Consider the following 21669-nt stretch of genomic DNA (forward strand, 5'->3'; position numbering starts at 1 on the left):
GCTTTCGCTCGTAGCATAATGTCTTGTATAACAGTTGTATTCAGTAAATGTGTATTGAGTGAGTGGGCAAAATAATGAGTAACATGGTTGTAATTCATTACCCATAATTTCTTTAATTTTATAAGCACTTCAAGGTGGCTGTGCCTTAGTGGCTTTTATCAGCGTGATATTCATCAGAGCCTCGAGATTATTACTCGTGTGCATCATGAGTAATATATTTACTTTCTTTTTTTTTTTGGCCCCCAGAGTGAATTACAGTGACCTTCAGTGGGACAGAGAGTAGATTATGATTACTGTTGACTTGTTCTTTCTGCAGTTTCATCCTTCTGAGAGTTTTGTTGTGGTTATGATATTTACTGGTTTACTACTGTTTCCGTATCCCCTAACCTTGTGACTTTCACACTTGAACTTACATCAGAATTACCTGAAGGCTTCTTACAGTACAGATTTCTGGGCCCTGTGCCTAGAGTTTCTGATTCAGAAAGTTAGGGGTGGAGCTCCGGTAATTCACATTTCAGACAAATTCCCCTGTAATGCCAATGCTGTTGGTAGTTCAAGGCACCACATTTTGAAAACCACTGCTCTAACCCAGTAGACTGTTAATTAGGTAAGAAATGATTCATAGAGAATAGCTTGGTCTACTCTTTGAAGATTAATTTCATATAACTCAGTGTGCTTGAAGTATTTCATCTGGTTTGAAGAAATACGGAAGTCACATAGAGAATGACTTATTCCAACAAGCCATGTTTTAGTCCCACATGATTGCTAAAATGCTTGCTCTTCTTTCTCGCATGCTCTCATATGGTATTTCTCTCATGTCCCTTTCATCTGCTTCGACTGTAATACCTTCATGCAGGCTCTTACTGCCTACCTTTTGTATAAACCTCTTCGGTAGCCTGCCAAATGATAGGTCTTTGTTTTTGTCCTCTTTAAACCCGGTTCCATTTGGGGAGGGAATGGCAGAGGGGTCTGGGGTGCAGAGAAGTATTTCAGAGAGAGTCAGTAGCGTATGCAGGGTTCCAGAGTGAAGAGAGAGGACTGTTGTATTTGAGGAACTGAAAAAGAATTTTTTAATACCTGTGGCTGGAATATAGAGCAGGAAGAGAAGATGGGTCACAGATGAGATACGAGTAGTGCAATAGATCATCCAGGGCTTTTGATCTGTGTTAAGATTGTACCAGCCTAAGGATTTATTTACACAATCAACATGAAAATTGTATTTTAGACATATCACTCTGGGTACAGTATAGCCAGTGGCAAGTAAAGTGGCAGACTAGAGACAGGTGAGAGATTGTTGCACTAGAGAGTTACTGGATTGGCTCTGGTGGTGGGTAAGTGCTCAAGAGAGTCAGGAGAGAAAGTCAGCTGGGCTCATGAGGGAAAGAGTGAACTCAGAGAGTCTGGTATCTCAGATTCTGTCTTTGGCAACTTGGTAGATAGAAGAGCCATGCAAATGGTATTGTTGGTTTTCTTTTTCAGTTACCAATTTGTTTATTTCTAGCATATAGAAATACAGTTTATTTTTTTTATTGTGTAACCTTTCTAAACTCACTTATTAATTCTAGTCACTTTTTGTAAATTCTGTAGGATTTTCTACATAGAGGGTTTCTGATTCAGAAAGTTTGGGGTGGAGCTCCAGTAACATGTTTACATGACAATCTTTCTACATAGATTGTCATGTAAACATGCTTTTTTCTGTGTAAATCATGTCATATGTGGATAGGGAGTTTTACTTCTTCCCTCCCAGTCTTTATTCTTTTTTACCATTATTTTTTATTCTTTATTACATGAAAGCTGAGGCTACCAGGACAATGATGAATAGAGGTGACTGACGGCAGCACACTGCCTTACCTGTTCCCTGTCGTAGGAGGAAGGTACTCAGCGTCTCACCATTAAGTGTGCTTCTGGCCTCTAGAATTTTTCTTTTAAATCAGTGTAATTGAGGCATAATTTACATAGAATAAAATTCAGCATCCATTCATAATGAAAACTCTTAAACTTGGAAAAGGACCATTCTCACTGTGATAAAGGACATCTGCTGAACACAGGTGCATCAGGGCATTGTAAAACCACAATGAGATGTCACTGAACGTCCATTAGAATAGTTAAAAAATTAGAGTCTCACAAAACCACACTTTGGCAAGGATGTGGAGCAATTATTAAGGATTGCTGGTAGGACTTTAAAAGGATACAACCACTTTGGAAAGTAGAGTTTGGCAGTTTCTTGTAAAACTAAACATAGATTTAATATATACCTCTAAGGAACCCCTCTTTTGGATATTTATCCAAGAGAAATGAAAACATGTTACACAAAACCTTGTACACAAATGATCATAGTAGCTTTATTCATAATAGCTCATTCCTGAATTAACTTTAACATCTGTCAATAGTGAATGGATGAAAAATAATGGTTATATTTTTGCATGATATACTCTATTATTTCATTTATATTAAATTGTAGAGCAAGCAAAACTGGTATATAGTGACTGAAAACAGATCAGTGATTGCCTGGGCTTGGGGGACTGGGTGCAGAGGGACACAGGGAACCTCTCAGGGTGATAGAAAGAGCTTGGCTATGGACAGGGTAGTGACGTCCTGTACGACTTGGACTGTGTTATTAAGAACGAGTGGATCTGGACCCACAGTCCATACCCCGCTTCCCTTTGGGCGAACGGTTATCTCTGTTCATTTCTTTACGTTTGCAACTGCTTCTCTTTCCTGGGGCTTTGGGGTCTTCCTGTGCATGTAGAAGTTGAACTGTCAGCCAGAGTTGAGGTGGCTTTTATATCCGGATTTTAGAGTTAAGCCCTTCTGCTGCCTCCCTCTCTTTCAGGATTTCCTCCTCAATTTTCTGGGTACCCTGCCACTCCTGCCTGAACTCTGTCCACTGACACCTCAAGTTTTAGTGAGGCTGTCCCCTGCCTGGTGCAGGATTTGAGATTGCTCTCAGGCAAAAAACTGCAACTATAGAAATCTCACCCATTGCAGTTTTTGTTTTTCAAGAATAGACTTAGGTCCAATTTCTTCTGCCTGCTTTTTGTTGCTTTCCAGTGAGTGCCACGAGCAGACAAGAAGTGTTAAGGATTTCTTAGAAGATTCAGTGCTTGCAAGGATTGGTGGAAAAATCAAACAGAGGAAACCGAAAAAGAATGTAGCAAAGAAATACAGTAGAGGCGGAGAGTTTTCAGGGTCAGGCAGCACAGTTTATCAAAACGATTTGAAACAGCTACGCTGCTTAGCCCTCTTCTCTTTCTCTGGTTCAACGAGGGCAGCAGGTGCGGTTCCCTGTGGAATAAATATGTTTGTGTGTTTGGGATGAAGGTGCAGAGAACTCATTTCTTCTTAGTGATAAAATGAATCTGCCCTGAGAGTCCAAATGAATCATTTGGAAAACTTTTTACAACCAGTAGGACTTAAAGCTGAAGAAACAAATAAATATCAATATCTTTCAATATATCAATTAGGGAACATAATCCAACAAAATAGCAAATTAAATAAGTTTTCTTTTAAAAACCCAAATCCATTGAATATCTATGAATAAACTTTTGACATTAGGGGTGTCAAAATCTATAGGAAGAAAACTATAAAACTTTACAGGAAGAGATAATAGAAGACACGAGTAAATGGAGAAATAACACGTTCAGGATGAGGGAGACTCACTGCTGTGAAGATTTCACTGGTAAAGTCAGTGCAGTTGCTAGTTAGAATCTGAACTGAATTTTGGGGTGGCATGAGTGAAGTTGACCCTGTGACCCTCAAGTTCATCTGGCTCCATCTTCATGGTTTAAGCCAAGAACCTACGTCCTCTCTGATTGACGTCATTGAGGAAGTATTACATTTCCCAGTGCTTGTTAGTGTACTCCTAGCTGTGTCAGCCTCACGCATCTACTTGTGTATGTAAATATGTCTGCATTTCTGGTCAGGAAGGCAGGCTTTGGGGCAATAATTGGTCCCAAATTTCGATTTTAGACAGACATTAAAATAAATGTAATTTATGTTTTTTTTTCTAGAAAGTATGGAGGAAAAAATCACCAGATTGATAGATGGGTGAGACTGTGGATAAATGGGTGGATACATAGGGGGAACAGATGTGTTAAGTAGGGGTGAAAACCATCTGATTATTGGCACAGAAACAGATTCCCCCGTCCCACTGAGTCATTCAGCAGGGTTAGTCCTTCACCAGGTATCTTTAGTAGATGTTATATGCCATGTTCTGTGCTGGGTACTGACCCTTCAGCTATAAATCAGATTTTATTCCTTACCTTAAGGAGTTCAAAATCTAAGAAAGGAGACAGGCAATAAAAAAGTAAAACAAATATGTTGCAATTAAGAAAATGTTATGAAGGAATTTAACGTTCCTTACCCGAAGGAAAATAACTAAGTAGATAGGAGTTTTGTGACATACGATACTTTTGATAGATAAGGCAGTCCATGAAGGCCTTTCTGATGAGGTGGAATTTAAGCTGAGACTTAGATAACGAAAGACGTCAGCCATGGGAAAAGCCAGAGAGGGACATTCTGTGCATAAGGAAGCTTAGAATTGAAGGCCCCAAGATGGCGTCTTGGGGAAACAGAAAGGAGGCCATTAAGCTGGAGCTCAGTAAACTGAGGTGGAGGAAGTGAGGAGAGAAATAACACATGATATCACTTACATGTGGGTCTGCAAAAGGGTACAAAGGGACTTAGCTACGAAACAAATACTCACAGATGCAGAAAACAAACTTATGGCTACCGGGGGGAGGGAGAGTAGATTGGGAGACTGGGATCGACATGTACACACTCGTACGTATAACATAGATAACTAATAAGGACCTGCTGCGCAGGGAACTCTACTCAGTGCTCTGTGGTGGCCTACATGGGAAAAAAATCTAAGCAAGAGTGGATATATGTATATGTTAAAAAAAAATTGTGTTAGCCACAGATTTGGAACTGTCAAAACTGAACTGGACACCTATTTTGATTGGTATTTTAAGGCTTCCAAAACTTATCAGGAGTCTAAAATTGCCTCTTTGAAATATATATTTTTAAAATTAACTGAGGCGAATAAAACATTAAAGAAAGACCAATAGAATAAAAAAAGGAAGTGGGGAGAGACCATGTAAGCCACAGTAAGGCCTTTGGACGTTAACATTGAGAAATTATCAAGAGATGTTAAGCAAAGGAGTGAGCCTTTTAAAAGACTACTGTAGCAAAAAAAAAAAAAAAAAAAAAAAAAAGACTACTGTAGCTTCGGGGGGAGGGAGGATGATGGTAAGAGGCAGAGCCCGTAGGTAAGAGGCTGTGGCCAGGGCTGTCCCAGAGACATGGATGGTGGCAGAGTAGATGGTGAAGAATTATTCAATTCTAGGGACGGTTTGAAGGTAGAATTAGTTGGATTGGATATGTTGGATGTTATGGATAATGGAAAGGAAGGATTCATGGATGACTTTCAGCCACTTGTTACTGAAATCTGTTTGTGTGCTCTGCATGGAATCAAGTATGGGTGGTAGGAGGACAGTTTATAAGTAACGATATGTAAGCTTATATTTGTGTAGTGCTTTGAAAATACTGCCACGTCTATCACCTCATTTTGGATTCTTTAATTTTTTTAACTGAACGTTGGCAGTTGAAATGTTTTCTGAATTTAGTTATAGTTCGCCTGAAATAGAGCTTAACTGGCATTCAAAAGTGTCGAGACTACTTGAAATTTTCATATACAAAAAGCAGTCCTTCCCCAAACTAAACATTGTCTCTTAAAAAATTAGTATGGGGTGTTTTGGGGGGGTATTTTGTTTTTTGTTTTCTTTTTTAAGGGAGTTAAAATTTTTCATAAGAGTAGAGTTTCATGATGTGTAGTTAAATTTTGTCTGAATGAGAGCATAAAGCCAAGCATATTTTTATGAAAGATAAAGAGAATTTTAAAAACTTGATAGACTATTATATAATATAGTTAAATTAACAGAATCACTTCATATTGCAGTGATTATTAAGCATTTTTTACTTTTGGAATAGAGGTTATTGCACACTATATAACTTAATGAGAAATTGAAATCAAAATCTTAAAGCACAAGTACATTCAATACTTTCTAGCATAATTTTGTTATATTTGATATGAGTCTGTAATTTAGTGATTCTTTTCCCCCTACCTAGGCCTTTTCAAAAAATGCAATTTTTAGCATTAATCTTCAAATGGAACAGAGTTGCAAGAATTGATGTATTAGTTCCTCCAGGAAAAAAAGAAATCAGTCTTATTTATTTATTTTTCAGAGGTGGCTGGATCCAAACAAACCAATAAGGAAGCAGCTAAAGAGTGAGCAAACATATTTATTTGATGTTATACAAGTATACTTTATAAAGATGAAGGACTAATATAATCTAATTAATTAGAACTGCTTTTATTAATTCTAGGAGGATCTCCTTACAGTTTGAACTTTAGAGTCAAATTTTTTGTAAGTGACCCCAACAAGTTACAAGAAGAATATACAAGGTGGGTTTTTATGGAGCATGTTTTTACTTGAAAATATTGTCAAAACCATTATGAAATTTTGAAATTAATTAGGTAAAAATAGATTACCATGACATCATTCTGAGCTTCCCTGCCAGCACACAGAGTGGGTTCTAGACGTTTCAAGCTAAGTCTCCTCCTCTGTTGGATGGCTGGGAGGGCTTCAGGAGATTGAAACCCCAGGGCCACCCCGTCCAGCCACAAGCAGCTTCCCGAGCCATATCAATATTAACTTCTCTACTTGTGAAGAATGGTTCAGAAGCACTGCTGTAACTAACTGAAGTAATTAGATGATGCTGCAGTTGTATTCAAGGCATTCTGCATAGTGAGAATTGTCTGCTGTTTTTTTTCTTGTAAAAATATATTCTATATATACGTTATTTCCATGGAGGTGGACATAGGCTTTATAAACTGTACGCCGTTAAGTGTAGGAGTGCTGCACTTTACAGAGCACAGCAGGCATCTTTGTAAAGGGAGTTGGCAGAGCGCTCTAGCACGTTCAGGCCTGTAAATGCCCCCTCTACTGGCCGTTGTAGGTCTAGCATTAATTTACAGCTGATTTTGTTGTGCCTTCTACTTGACAAAGTACACACAAGAATGACCCAGATGAGCGTTTTGGTAGTGTGTAAATGTTAGGTGAACTGTTTAAGGTGGAAATAGTGGGGAGTGATCACAGTGTGGTAACTGTCATTGTTTAAAAAAACCTGAGTGATAACCTTGTGTATTGCTTGAAAGACAGAATTAGTAATTAGTTTTTTTAAAAATTAGCATATTATACCTTCCATAAGATATAAGAATATAGGTAACACTATATTCAGAATTACTCTGAAAGATGGGCGCCAAATTAAAAACCCACACCTAAAGCCACCTGTAGGTAGGCTCCTAGATGGTAATGTATTGGTTACCCTTTAGAATACTGTGGTGAAGTGGAGAAACAAAGAACTTTTGAGAGTCCTTTTCTGTGTGTTTGTTGGGGGTCAGGGTGTCACCTTTCTTCTAACAGGAGAACTCAGGAATATAGATCTGGGATTAGGCAGTCCTAACATTTGACCCTAATAACGTCCAACCTAATTTATCTTGAAAAGCCAAGTTGTATCATGTAAATATTTAGCTTAATATTGTAGCTCTTAGTCAGGTTTTGTTGTTGTTAAATAATTAAAATAACAAGATCTTTTATCTTAAATAATTCTCAGTGGAGTCAAACTTTCCCTAATTTTGGAGGAACTTCAAGGAAACTACTCTCAATTACTGAAAATTGTGAATTATAAAGGATTTTAAAATGCATTTTTTTTTTTTTTTTTTCCCCCCCGGTACGCGGGCCTCTCACTGTTGTGGCCTCTCCCCTTGCGGAGCACAGGCTCCGGACACGCAGGCTCAGCGGCCATGCCTCACGGGCCCAGCCGCTCCACGGCATGTGGGATCCTCCCGGACCGGGGCACGAACCCGTGTCCCCTGCATCGGCAGGTGGACTCTCAACCACTGCGCCACCAGGAAAGCCCAAAATGCATTTTTTACTAGTACTTGTAACTTGAAATCAAGTAACAGAGTATTCCATAATATATATTTATGTAATTAGATTTTTAAATTATAAGAAATATTTGTAAATAAAAGACCAATAACTTTTAATTGGATTTCTAATGTATTTAATGCTTATGAAAAGTTTGTTCACATAAGCAATTAAAATATTATCAATTGTAGCCATATTCATAATTTATTTCACTCAGAAAACTGTCTTTAAATTTCTTAATGAGCTTGAATCTGTTGGTTCTTTTATGGCCTGTGTTGAAAACATAACCAAGGAATAAATGTGTCTCACTGATAATTAAAGTCAAACTATCTTCATGAAGTAGAATAAAGTAAAATCACGTTTGGTAGAAATTGAGGAATTGTGCTGTCCATCAGTCTAGAATATTATCTTTGCTCTCCCTAGAAATAATGCATTATTTCAAAAATCCTTTATAATGGAATGTCCTGGAACCTTGTAACTGGCGTTGCTTGGTAAAATGGAGTGAAGGGCCGATTTTATTTTTATCACCATTGTGTACATCAAGGATTCTCTACCCTGATTACAAGCTAGAATCACTTACAGGGGAGCTTTAAAACGTGCTGATGCTTTGGCAACACCCCTGGAAACTGATTTAATAGGTCTCAGATGGGACCTGGGCATAGGCTTCCAGGTGATTCCACGGTTAAAAAAATACTCCTTTAAAACTTTAGTGCTTGGGTAGCCTTCTTGTTGTGGTCATGATTAATAGTAGGATACCCTTAGCCACAGTTAGTGGCTAAATTTTAAGGACTAGTTTAAACCCCACAAAACAAGAAATTACTGCTACACCTCCTTGCCTTGAGATTCTATTTTGGATTAGTGGTAAAAAAAGAAAGTAGTTACAGACCTTTCGTCAGGTTAAATGTCATTTGTATTAACAGGTGCTGGCGTAATTAGAATTGGCATTTTCTTAGGAGTCATCAGAATACAAAGGACATTTCTTTCATATCTTTTTAGTGCTTAGGTGTACTCAGTACGTAATAGGTGTTTAGTGCATGGTATGTTATTGTATTTTTTTTATAGCTTAAACATATTTCTGCATTTAGCTCAATCATTATTAATCTACCTTAAAGGTCTTAATTGTCTTTAAAAATTGGGCTTTTATCACCATATATAGGGCCCCTGGGATACATATACCAGGCAAGTGATGTTACTTCCTTTTTACAAATAGAGAAGCTAAGGCTCCACCCAATTTTAAGTAATTTGCCAAAGATCACAGGCTGGTTTAGCTTAGGACTTTTAGTTCCAGTTTCTGCTCTATCAGTCCTTACTGCTTAGTGTGTAAATCAAATTCAGGAAACATAGGTGTTATTTGTGTAGGATTTACAATATTATGTCAAGGATATACACATTTCAATCCTAACTGTAAAACTTTCCCACCAGGGACTTCCCTGGTGGTCCAGTGGGTAAGACTCCAAGCTCCCAATGCAGGGGACCTGGGTTCGATCCCTGGGCAGGGACTAGATCCCACATGCCACAACTAAGAGTCCACATGCCCCAACTAAAGATTCTGCATGCCGCATTGAAGATCCCAGGTTTCACAACAGAGACTCGGCGCAGCCTAAATAAATAAATATTTTTTAAAAAAAAGGACTTTCCCACCAGAAACCTTTAACTTTTAATTATGAAGCCAAGTAGGCCAGATAGAAATATGTTGTCTTGGATTGAGTACATAGATAATAGTGTAATACTATGTATTAAGCCTAACAGAGCGTTTATATACTTCATTCATTAATATAAGAAGCCAGGGTATTTGTATCAGCTTTTTTTATCTGATTCTCTGAAAACCTTAATTACATTCTTTGGTAATTTGAATATTGTCATGGAACTCTTTAATGACTTTAATCAGCTAAACAACTAAAATTTTAAATAATTTTTGGCTCTTGGAGTATGTGAACTTTTTTTAGTTGGGTGAAATGAAGGTCTTAAGATTCTCTGTTTAAACATTAAAAGACACAAAATTTTATCTTCTGCCAACATGATACAGCACAGGGGACTTTACCCAGGCATTGATAAATCTATGAAGGGATGACTACCCACTAGCAAGGACAGAAGGGGAGTGCCATCTTGTAAGCAACTTCAGCAGTCTTGTTACAGGATACTTACATTTTTGTTGGTTTTGAAGGAAATTGGGTACTTGGCAATTTTAATAGTAGAGCAATAGTAGGGAAAGGAACTTACCGTTTTTTTCTGTTTTTTTTTTGATCAAAGAGAGCTTTCTTAACCCAAATGAAGATGGAAAGTGCTTTTCTACCATTAGCAGCTTCCTGCTGCCTGATGATACGGTGATCAACACATAGGCCTGTCCTTGCAGCTGGCTTCCTGGCTCAGCTGAAAGAGTGATTTTCTTTAGTTGGTCCCTGGTGTTGCTACTGTCAGCTCTTCTATGTCTCTGACTTAAGTTTTCTGTGCTTCCCAGTTCTACTTTCTGCATACACCAATCTTTAGAGTATTTGTTTTTTTGTTTTTTGGGGGGGGAGGGCTCTGCATTGGGTCTTCATTGCTGCGTGCGGGCTTTCTCTAGTTGCGGTGAGCAAGGGCTACTCTTCGTTGTGGTGCGCGGGCTTCTCGTTATGGTGGCTTCTCTTGTTGCGGAGCATGGGCTCTAGGCACGTGGGCTTCAGTAGTTGTGGCACACAGGCTTAGTTGCTCCGCGGCATGTGGTATCTTCCCGGACCAGGGTTCGAACCCGTGTCCCCTGCATTGGCAGGCGGATTCTTAACCACTGCACCACCAGGGAAATCCCACTTTAGAGTATTTCTCCCTAATCTCCCTCAGCCATGTAATTCTTAAATTCGTGAAAGTTTTATAATAGAAGCTAGGGAAACAAAATATAAGTATCAAATTTCATTTATCAAAGAATTCTAAATGTTTGGATTCATGTATTTATGAAAGTTTATTTTAAAATATCTTTACGTGGCCTAGTATGCATATTATAAAAGCAAATACTTAAATATTTCAGTTTTATTTGTTAATGTAAATATACAGTTTTTAAAACTCTAAATGTTATAATTCCAGTAAACGCTATCTTTTTTTTTTTTTTTTTAAGGTACCAGTATTTCTTGCAAATCAAACAAGACATACTTACTGGAAGGTGAGCTGTTTTAAGTTTTTAGTAATGGGCTTTAAAAATACTTCCAATTCTGTATTAAGTAGTTCATGATCATTGCAAACAGATTATCTACTGAAAGATGGCTACATGTAGCATGAATTCCTTTCATCAGGTAAGTTCATTACTTAATAGTTAAAATGTAAGTCACACAGAAACTTCAAGTGTGAATAGTATAATATAAATTATATTGCTTTTAAAATTATTGTGTTTAACCTTGAGTTATTTTCTGTTTCATTAGATTGCCCTGTCCTTATAACACTGCTGCTCTTTTGGCTTCATTTGCTGTTCAGTGTAAGTATCAGTCCACCTTTGGGCCAAATAGCATGTGATTGCATGGTCTCTGTTGGTAGTACGGCCTTTAATGTATGAGTTATTTAAACATATGTTACTATGCAGAAAAAAGTGACTACACAGAAAGTGTAATGAAACATCCGTTTAGTTAGCACTTACTTTGATTCCTGAAAATAATTTTTCTGAAGTTGTTTAAGACCTAGGAGAACGTTAAATGCATTGTTATAATTTGCTTAAATGGTAACAGTAGAAACAAATATTTTACTTCCAGAAATATAAAGGAATTCTTGACATTGCTGATTTGGCTATAAAACTTGAAAAATGTGTTTACTGAAGTGTGAGTATTTTCTTTCCATTTATTAGCTGAACTTGGAGACTACAGTCAATCAGAAAACTTGCCAGGCTACCTCTCAGATTATTCTTTCATTCCTAATCAACCTCAAGATTTTGAAAAAGAAATTGCAAAACTACATCAGCAACATACGTAAGGATTTACTTACTTTTCTGCTTACTTGATAAACTTCTTAATGGCGTCTTTTCTAGAGAAATGTTTTAAATTATTTCTAATGTGATTACTTAATATAGAATAGTTACTATTATATAAAATAGTATGATTACTGTAAAGAAATGTAGGTAATCTATACTAAAAAAAATCATAGACTATATGAGGCTTGTTTTCATGTCTGTTAAGAAACACAAAGCTGTATGTAAACAGACATGTATTGGCTATTATACAAAGTCGCCAGTTCTTTAAGAAGGAATTTTAGAATATTAATAATATGTTCACAATATACAGTTCAATCTACTTAGCAATTCTTTCGTAGTTTTCAGCCGTGTGAAAGGAATCTATTCTGTTTGGTAATGAGCCAAGAGAAGAAAAGGAACTTTATGTAGTACTAAATTAATAAAAAAAAAATTCTTTTAAAATAGTAGCATTTTTTCATTTATAACAATATTCAACTTTGATATTTTATGAGTCTGATTTTCTGTGACATGAGTTTTCAAGAAGAGGTTTATCGCTTGGAATAGAAAATCATATTGTTTCTTGGTTCAGAGTTCAGTTTTGCTTTACCATACAATTCAAAATACTCATGGAGGAACTAAGGCAGTGTTACATATTGGCTGAGAATCTGAGCTAGACTCTAAGAATCCGAGCCAGACTCATTTGGCCTCGTTTGAAATTCTGATGAGGCTACTTTACTTACAATCTTGTAACCTCAGCCGAATCACCCTATGTCTGTTTCTGTTTCCTTACATGTAAATTGGGGATGATAAAACTATCTACCTCTGGTGTTATTATAAGGATTAAGTGAGTTTGTATATACAAAGTACTCAGAACAGTGCTTGGCACATAGTAAGCACTGAAGAAATATTAGCTCTTATTAATAAGGAGACTCACTTTCGTTCGGTAATGGCCCATGTGTCTACAACATGTTGGCAAACTATGGCCTGTTGCCTCCTTTTGCGTGGTCTACGAGCTAATAAAAATGGTTTGAAATAGTTGAAGAAAATCAAAAGAAGACGAACATTTTGTGGCACATGAAATTTTGAGAAATTCTACTTTCAGTGTCCTTACGTGAACAGTCATTGGAACACAGATTCCCTCATTGGCCTACACATTGTCTGTGGCTGTGTTCACGTAACAGCAGAGCTGAATTGTTGCAGCAGAGGCCATATGGCCTGAAAGCCTGAAGTGCTTACCAGCCAGCTATTTCCAGTAAAGGTTTGTGGACCCTAATCTAAAACAAGATTAATGAGTGAGAATTTTATCAGACCGGCTTCATGTGGTATGGGGGCTGTTGTGGTCTAAAAGCAAATGCCATTTATTATGAAAGTTCTACACATTGCGTATCTGAACCAAGGGTTTGAAGATAAACCAGATTTTTTAAAAAAATTTACCAATAATGACAAGTCTGTTTCTGTCAGGAAAAAGTTTGTACATTTCACAAGGTATTTATTATATATTTCTGTTTGCTTTAAAGAAATGGTTCTGCAGATTTTTAAAGAAAGAAAAAATAGAATCATCCAGTTCATAATGCAGGAGGGTGGGGAAGAAAGTAGAGTATTTATTTAACTTAATTGAATTTTATAGAAAACTGAAGTGTGTCTCTTTTTTGAGGAATCCCATTTTTATGATCATACATTGGCAGGCTGCTTGCTCCCTGATATCATTCATGAATGCAGGGTGATAGCTTTGCATTTTTAATTTGTTGCTTTTGCTCTGCTATAGCCTGATAATATCAGATAACCAAGGTTGTTAGAACTATATATAATATAGCCTTTTTAAAGGCTCTGCATTTACAGTAGTAGTCCTCAAACTTGTGTTCATAAGAATCACCTGGAATATTTCTTAGATATAAACAATTTGGACCCATTTATTCTATATCAGTTTCTAAAGAACAGTACATCTGAAACTACCTGTGATGAAAGACCAGTTTCCCCCTCAGTCTCTCATGGAATGCTGCTTCAGAAAAATATAATAAAAATGAATTACTAGAAAAATAAAATAGAGAAGTAAACAAAGGCATAAAAAATTAACAAGTACTTTTTTGTTGTTACATGCAACAGACATAAAATTACTCTGCCAAAGTGCTACAAAAGGCTGTGACACTCTCAATTTCTGTTCTTGTTATGAGTCAACACCTGTCTGTGCACCACACCCTGAGAAGCCCTGCTCCAGAGTTCGCCCCAGAGACTGCATGTGTCAGAAGCACCCTGTGTGATTACAGTGCACATATGGAGTGTAGACCAAATTTTGAAAAATATTTGTTTTAAGTCTGAGAGTGGCTTTTTTGTAAGTTAAGTCTGAGAGTAGCTTAGAACTTTAAAAAGCTGGTGCATTCTTGTGTTTCTGGAAAATAAGAAAATATTCTACAAAATAATAATTTGTGTTACTGAAAATGTACCTTCCAGAAAAGTTAGATGTTACTGCACAGAACTAAGAGGAGCGCCCTTGCACATGGCGTTTTGTAAAATAGTCAATCAGAAGGCTGGAAAGTTTCAGACAAATCGCCTTTTTGTAATTTGGTCATATCTGTGATTGTTATAATTTTTAACCTAATGATGTTTTTACAGAGGCTTATCTCCTGCAGAAGCAGAATTTAATTACCTGAACACAGCACGTACCTTAGAACTCTATGGAGTTGAATTCCACTATGCAAGGGTAAGTGAAGAAAATGCATTTTGATATTGTTGAGTTAGGCACCATTATTCAGCAAAAAAAATCTTTAATGCCCTGATAGGATTAGGCAACAAATGGAACAGTGAGTGCTGCCAGCATAGTCGCACTGAAAATTTCCTCTGAATATAAGTATTTTCACAGTTACAATCACTTAAGATTCAATACCTGACAAGAAGAGTGGTTGAAGTGGATTTTTCATGTTATTTTTCTACAAGGTAGTGTTTTATGTTATAAGGATAAATTTTTGCTGACCATAAGAGACAGTACCTTTAGAATTTTTATTTTGCAAAATAAAAACTGTTACAGTGGGCTTCCCTGGTGGTGCAGTGGTTAAGAATCTGCCTGCCAATTCAGGGGACACGGGTTTGAGCCCTGGTCCAGGAAGATCCCACATGCCCTGGAGCAGCTAAGCCCGTGCGCCACAACTACTGAGCCTGCGCTGTAGAGCCCGCGAGCTACAACTACTGAAGCCCGTGCGCCGAGGGCCCGTGTTCCTAACAAGAGAAGCCACCGCAATGAGAAGCCTGCACACCGCAACGAAGAGTAGCCCCTGCTTGCCGCAACTAGAGAAAGCCTGCGCACAGCAAAGACCCAATGCAGCCAAAAATAAATAAATAAATTTAAGAAACAAATAAAAAAAACTGTTACAGGAAAAGTAATTTGAATTTTTAACTTTTATGAAATCATTATCATAAAAGATGCTTTCACCTCACTGAGGCCTGTATTACTACACTCCTTTCATCATTTAGTAACATCATTATAAATTTTTATTTATAAAGCACAAAATCAGTTGTATTTACATATTTTGGTTGCCCCTCTGCCATTCCTTTGTTAGGATGGAATTCTATAATCACTGGCTTTTCCTGTACAACACCCTAACTTTTTTTTTCTTTTTTTTTTTTGGAGGAGATAAAGCTTTTATTTAGTTTATTTTTTTGATTTAATTTATTTATTTTTTATACAGTGGGTTCTTATTAGTTGTCTGTTTTATACATATTAGTGTATATATGTCAATCCCAGTCTCCTAGTTCATCCCATCACCATCCTCCCTGACTTCTTTTTCATTGTGTCAATTTGCTGCTTCCAAAAGACTGTTATCCTCCTGCCATAAGTGTATTTGTGAGTGACTATCCTTCATTTGTGCGTCTCTTCACCTAGATTCCTTCTCATGATTGTTTCATCAAGAGATTATATTCCTTTAGAAGTACCTGAAGTACAGCTATTCTCTATACCTAATGAAAAGTGGAATTATAGGTAATCATCAGTTTAATTGGTGATAGGTTTTATATTTTCTTGGGACAAACTACTAAGCCTAATATGGATCCCAGCCTGAAAGGGAGTTAAGTTTTCCTTAGATAGTTATTTTTAATTTATTTTAACATATAGACATATGCAGACCCATTCCTTTTAAAAAACCAAATGACTTGCTTTCCTCACATGACTGGATCTGGTAATTCTGAGCATTTGTGACTTGGAAGTCTGTCTGGTTCCATTTAAAATGTTTAAGTCTCCCTTGAACTTCTTGTGTTCTTTAGAATGGGCCCTTCACCCTCCCTCCCTCTTTGCGGGCTATTACTTTTGAACGTGATTCTCCAAAGGTAAAGTAGTGGTCACTAGATTTTGTTTTTATTATACTACAGTCTAAAACAAATGGAACTTTAAATATGTACACTAGACTATGGTTAACAGTAAAAAAGACCATTAAAATCAGTCATTTTAGTGCTAAACAGTTTTCTAAAGGTGGTTTAGACTGCTGTTATCATTGACTGCTGTCAATATAATACAAAGAATCGTAGACTTTTTTTTTAACTTAAGTGACATGGCTGGATCTCATACATAATTAACCATATCATTATTTATTGATTTGTTTAAGTTATGTTTTTTTATTGTTTAAATTAGTAGATTGTAAAACTCTTTCTCAGAAAGCCATAAATGTAGAGTGCCAAATTAAAGGAATTTAAATTTTAAATATTTTGTACAGACCAAAAGAAAAAAAAGAAAAAAAACCCCACAAAATAACCCAGCTAGGAAAAGGTGTTTCTGCTGTATGTGGATGTGGAGAACTTCAGAAAATGTGCAAATGTTCAGTGAACATGAAGGGAAGTTTTGTAGCCTCAGGAGCAAAAAGGACAAAAGGTAGAGGGGAGAGGACATGTAAAGAAAATGCTTAAGTTTTAATTGAATATCACAAGCAAAAGTATGTTTGAAATAATATTTTATTTTGAAAAGCAAGGTAAGATCTTTTCTCTCTGCCTCCAGAATGTAGGCTGAAAAAATTAGAGTAGAAATAAGTTATTTATAGCAATCTGCAAGACGCAGATAAGTCTTAGAACCGTCATAGCAGTGCATCTGTTATGTGCCTTGCACAGTGTTGGCACTAAGGATGACTTAGTGAACAAAACATCAATTATCCCTGCCCTCATGGAGCTCACAAGATAGTGAGGGGAAAGAATTAGAGCATGTATGAACAGTTAAGTATTTGAGAATATGAAGGGGCAAGTACAGAATGCCACGGGACCCTGTGGCAGGAACTTCTAATCCAGCCTGGCAGCAGAGGGTAGGGAAGGCTTCTTAGTAGTAATTTACTGAAGCCAGAAAAGTTAGTAAGAACTAGCCAAGGGAGTAGTTTTCACCATAGAGCCATCAGGATGAAGGAAGACCGGGAATCAAGAGAGAACATGGCCTATTTGACAAAACAAAACATTTAGTATGCCTGCAAGATTATATGAATAAGGGAAAAGGAAACTATAGAAAAGAAAAGAATGAAGGACAGCTTCAGGATAAAAAGGAAAGAAGAAAAGATTTGAGGGGGCTTCCCTGGTGGCGCAGTGGTTGAGAATCCGCCTGCCAATGCAGGGAACATGGGTTCGAGCCCTGGCCCGGGAAGATCCCACATGCCGCAGAGCAGCTAGGCTCATGTGCCACAGCTACTGAGCCTGTGCTTTGGAGCCCGTGAGCCACAACTACTGAGCCCGCGTGCCGCAACTACTGAAGCCTGCGCGCCTAGAGCCCGTGCTCCACAATGAGGGAAGCCACTGCAATGAGAAGCCCGCGCACCGCCACGAGGAGTGGCCCCCGCTCGCCGCAACTGGGGGGAGCCTGCGTGCAGCAACGAAGACCCAACACAGCCAAAAAAAAAAAAAAGATTTGAGGGCAGGGAACGTGGGAATATTTGTTTCTTAAAATAACATCGTAAATTGATTTTTTTCTTGGTGTTCAGTTGTATGAGTTTTTAACACATGTGTAGTGTTCATGTAACCACAAACAGAAACAGAGCAGCTCCATCACCGCCACCCCCCACCCCACCCCAAAAAAATACACTGGCTCGTGCTGCCCAGCCTCCTACTGGTAAGTCCACCCTCATACTTACCCCCGGTTCCTGGCAGCCCTGGTCTGTTGCCTGACTCCATAGTTTGTCTTTTCCAGAATGTCTTATAAATGGAATCCTGCAGTATGTAATCTTTTGAGACTGGCTTCTTTTACTTGCAGGAATGCATTTGGGATTTATCCTAGGCACTGTGTAGTTCAGTAGTTCATGCCTTTTGCTGCTGAATTGTATTCAGTTATATGGATGTACCATGGTTTCTTTCTCCATTCACCCACGGAAGGACACCTGGGTCGTTTCCAGTATTTTTTGTTTTGTTTTGTTCCTAATAGGCCTACTGCAAACATTCATTTATAGGTTTTTGTGTGAATTTAAGTTCTCGCTTCTGTAGGGTAATAATCCCAAAGTGGGATTTCTGGGTCATATAACAAGTGTATACTTAGCTTTATATGAAATTATGGAATTGTTTTCTAGCCTGACTGGACCGCTTTGCATCCCCACCCGCCTCTTTGCAAGCTCCAATTGTCTTAGATCCTTGTGGCGCGTGGCACTGTCTTGTTTCTTCTTAAGCTTTTCTGATAGGTGTGTTTTGTCTCATCGTGGTTTTGCTTTGCAGTTCCCTAATGCCCAGTGGTGTTGGCTGTCATGCCTTTGCTTTGGCGAGTGTCTGCTCGGGTGTTTTCCCGTTGTTTAATTTGTTCCTCTGTGTCTTGCCCCTGTGTCGTGAGGGCGCTTTACATGCTCTAGATACGCTTGTGCTGGGCCTGTGGCCTGCAGGCGCCTTCCCCACTCTTCCTTTTGCCCTTTTGCTCTCTTAACAATGCTGTCTCAGAGCAACAGAAAGTGGCGGGCTCTCACACCCCTTATTCAGTCACTGATGGGGCGGACATTTTGAAAGCCAGCATAAGACGGATTTTAGCAGCACAGCAAACTATAGAATACTGCGTCCGGCAGGTTTGGAGTCCATATTATTTTTAAATACGCAGAATATAATTTCTGTTCATGGTACATTTAAGCTAAAAACGATAACAAAACGATGACTTTAGAAATCCTCCGAGTATTTGGAAATTAAGAAATATACTTCTAAACAAGCCGTGGGTACAAATACTATCATTATTTCTACCCAGCAGCCTCTGTGCACTGCTCTCAGACTCACCTAGAAAGAATGATAATTAGTTACCCCTAAGTTTGTGTTAGGATCAATTGATAAAATAACAGATATCAAATTAATCTTGAAAATATAAAATAATTTGAACATATTAAATTAACACCAAGGAACATTGTGGGAGCTAAATTTAAATATTTATAAAGAATTTCTGACCTCTAAAAATGGAAGAAGCACTATCTCAGGAGTAATTGTTGGCCTAAGTAACTTGTTAAATGAATGGCTGGAGGGCTCACTAAATTCCTATCATCTTTACTAGAAAATCAGTCAATATTTATTACACTGTGAGAGTGGAATAAAATAGCGTAGTAGAGCTATACGATATCTATACCGTAGATCTTCAAGTTTAATCTCTGTTTTATAAAGAAGTTAGCATGATATAAACTCTTTGTTTTCCTAAGAAACTGATTCCTGGTTATCTAGATGTAAATGTAATCACAGAAGGCTTGGCCTTAGGTTTTTGTGAGGTATAGGACGATCTAAATTGACCCTAAAACAGTTCTACCCAAGTTTTGGGCTTAATTGTGGATATCTTATTTCCATAGGTGTTTGTAATAATGATGAAGATAATTCTACTGAAAAATAACTTTTGCCCTTCAAAGTTTCAAGAAAAGGAAAGCTTAATGATGCTATTTTGATTATTCATTTATTCATTCAGTGAACATTTATTGAGCACCTTCTGTGTTGCAAGTCCTGTTTATAGACACCATGGATACAGCAGTGAGTAGATAAACTCCTGCCCTCATGAAGCTTGCGTTCCAGTGGGCAAGACAGACTATAAGCAAATAATTGAGTATCTTAGAGTACATAGTATGTGATTCCATGGAAGTAAAGTTCAAGAATAGGCAAAATACCAGTCTATATCAGCAGAAGTCAGAACAGCAGTTCCCTCTGCGGAGGTGTTACTAGCTGGGAGGCTCCTGAGGGAGCCTTTTGGGATTTGGAAAAATGTATATGTTGGTTTGTGGTGGTTACCTGTAAGTGTATATACTCAAGTTATGCAAGTTGTAAAATTTTGAGTTGCACACTTAAGGTTTGTGCATTTTACTATATATTCTACTCAGTTTTCTTATGATTAATTAAAAGGTAATATATCAGATTGTGATAGATGCTGGGGAGAAAAATTAAGGTGAGAAAGGGGAGTGAGACAATCAAAAATGGGATATCAGAGAAGGCCTTCTGAGAAGGTGAACAGACGTTGGGGAGTTGTGCAGATATCCGTGGGGAGAATGTTCTGAGCAGAAGAAACAGCAATAAAAGGCCATGAAATAGTGTGCTTTGCACCTTAAGGAACAGCAAAGTTCCATACCAAACAGTATGGCTGGTACAGTGAGCTGGAGTGGAGCGTATTGACAAGGTCCAGGTGGACCAGGACTTTATAAGAATTTTACAGACTTTGGCTTTTAATTATAAGCAAGGCCAGTTGAGGGTTTGAGGAGATAAAAGACATGGTATGACTTACATTTCTTTTAAACTGTTTTTGGCCGCGTCGTGTGTCTTGCGGGATCTTAGTTCCCTGACCAGGGATCGAACCTGGGCCCCTGCAGTGGAAGCGTGAAGTCCTAACCACTTGACTGCCAGGGAAGTTACCCAATCTACAGGTACTTTGAATATGGAAGTGACAGCACTGACTGATGTATTGGCTCTAGGGTGTGAGAGAAAAAGGATTCAAGGAATGATTCTAACGTTTTGGCCTGAACAACTACAAGGACGGAGTAACTTCAGTAATTTGTAACAATCAGAGAGAAGCAGATTTGAGAGGGTGGGTCAGGAGCTAGTCTTGGGACATGCAATTTTAGAATACCTTTATCAGTCGAAATGAAGGAAGGCAGGCAATTCAGTATATGGAACTGGAGTTCACAGGCGAGGTCTGGACTAGAGCCATACATTTGGGAATTGTCAGCTTACAGATAATATTTAAAGCCGTGACACGGGAGCACTGAAGGAACATAGCTAGTAGCAATTGAAGATTAGAGGTCCTCAGAGCTGGAACACTTCCAATTTTAAAGGTTAGCTGAGGAAGAAATAGCCATTTAGATAGAAAGAACGCCTTTCAAAAAGAATGCCTTTCTTTCTGTCAGACACTTGTGTGTCTTTGAAGCCAGGTGAATCAGGTGCGGTCAACTATGTCAGATGAGAATTGGATTAGAAATGTGGAAGTTATTGTAATATTACCAGTATTGACTTTGTAATAGCAATTTTGGAGCTATTGTGATGGCCAAAGGCTGATTGATTAGAGAATATGCAAGAAAGACTGTGAGAACAGTAATTTTGAGAGATTTTACTGTACAGGTTACAGATAATAATCACAGGAAACACCTTTGTAGCATTTACTATGTGCCTGACAACCTTCTTAGGGCTTATATATATTAATCTCATTTAATCCTTAAAACAGCCCTGTGAAGTAAGAGTATTATCATCCTTACTCTCCAGATGAGGAAAATGAGACACAGAGAAGTTAACTAATTTAATCATATGATATCTGTTTCTGTTTTAAGGTTCTTCAAAAACCTTGTTTTTAACCTGCATATATTTGAGGACTTTTGGACATATTTGTTCGAATAA

At 37.8% G+C, this 21669-nt stretch overlaps 1 protein-coding gene across 1 annotated transcript in view; it reads left to right on the forward strand.

Moving 5' to 3' along the window:
* The window catches only part of PTPN4 (protein tyrosine phosphatase non-receptor type 4), a 180181-nt gene that overhangs the window by 77065 nt on the left and 81447 nt on the right, over positions 1–21669 (forward strand). Inside the window, exons 4-9 of the mRNA XM_082841828.1 lie at positions 6247–6289; positions 6388–6466; positions 11080–11124; positions 11381–11433; positions 11797–11917; positions 14509–14596. Coding sequence (XP_082697954.1) covers positions 6247–6289; positions 6388–6466; positions 11080–11124; positions 11381–11433; positions 11797–11917; positions 14509–14596 — 429 coding nt within the window. The remainder of the gene's footprint in view (positions 1–6246; positions 6290–6387; positions 6467–11079; positions 11125–11380; positions 11434–11796; positions 11918–14508; positions 14597–21669) is intronic.

This window comes from Leucopleurus acutus (genome assembly GCF_964270905.1).
Source record: "Leucopleurus acutus genome assembly, chromosome: 6".
NCBI lineage: Eukaryota > Metazoa > Chordata > Mammalia > Artiodactyla > Delphinidae > Leucopleurus > Leucopleurus acutus.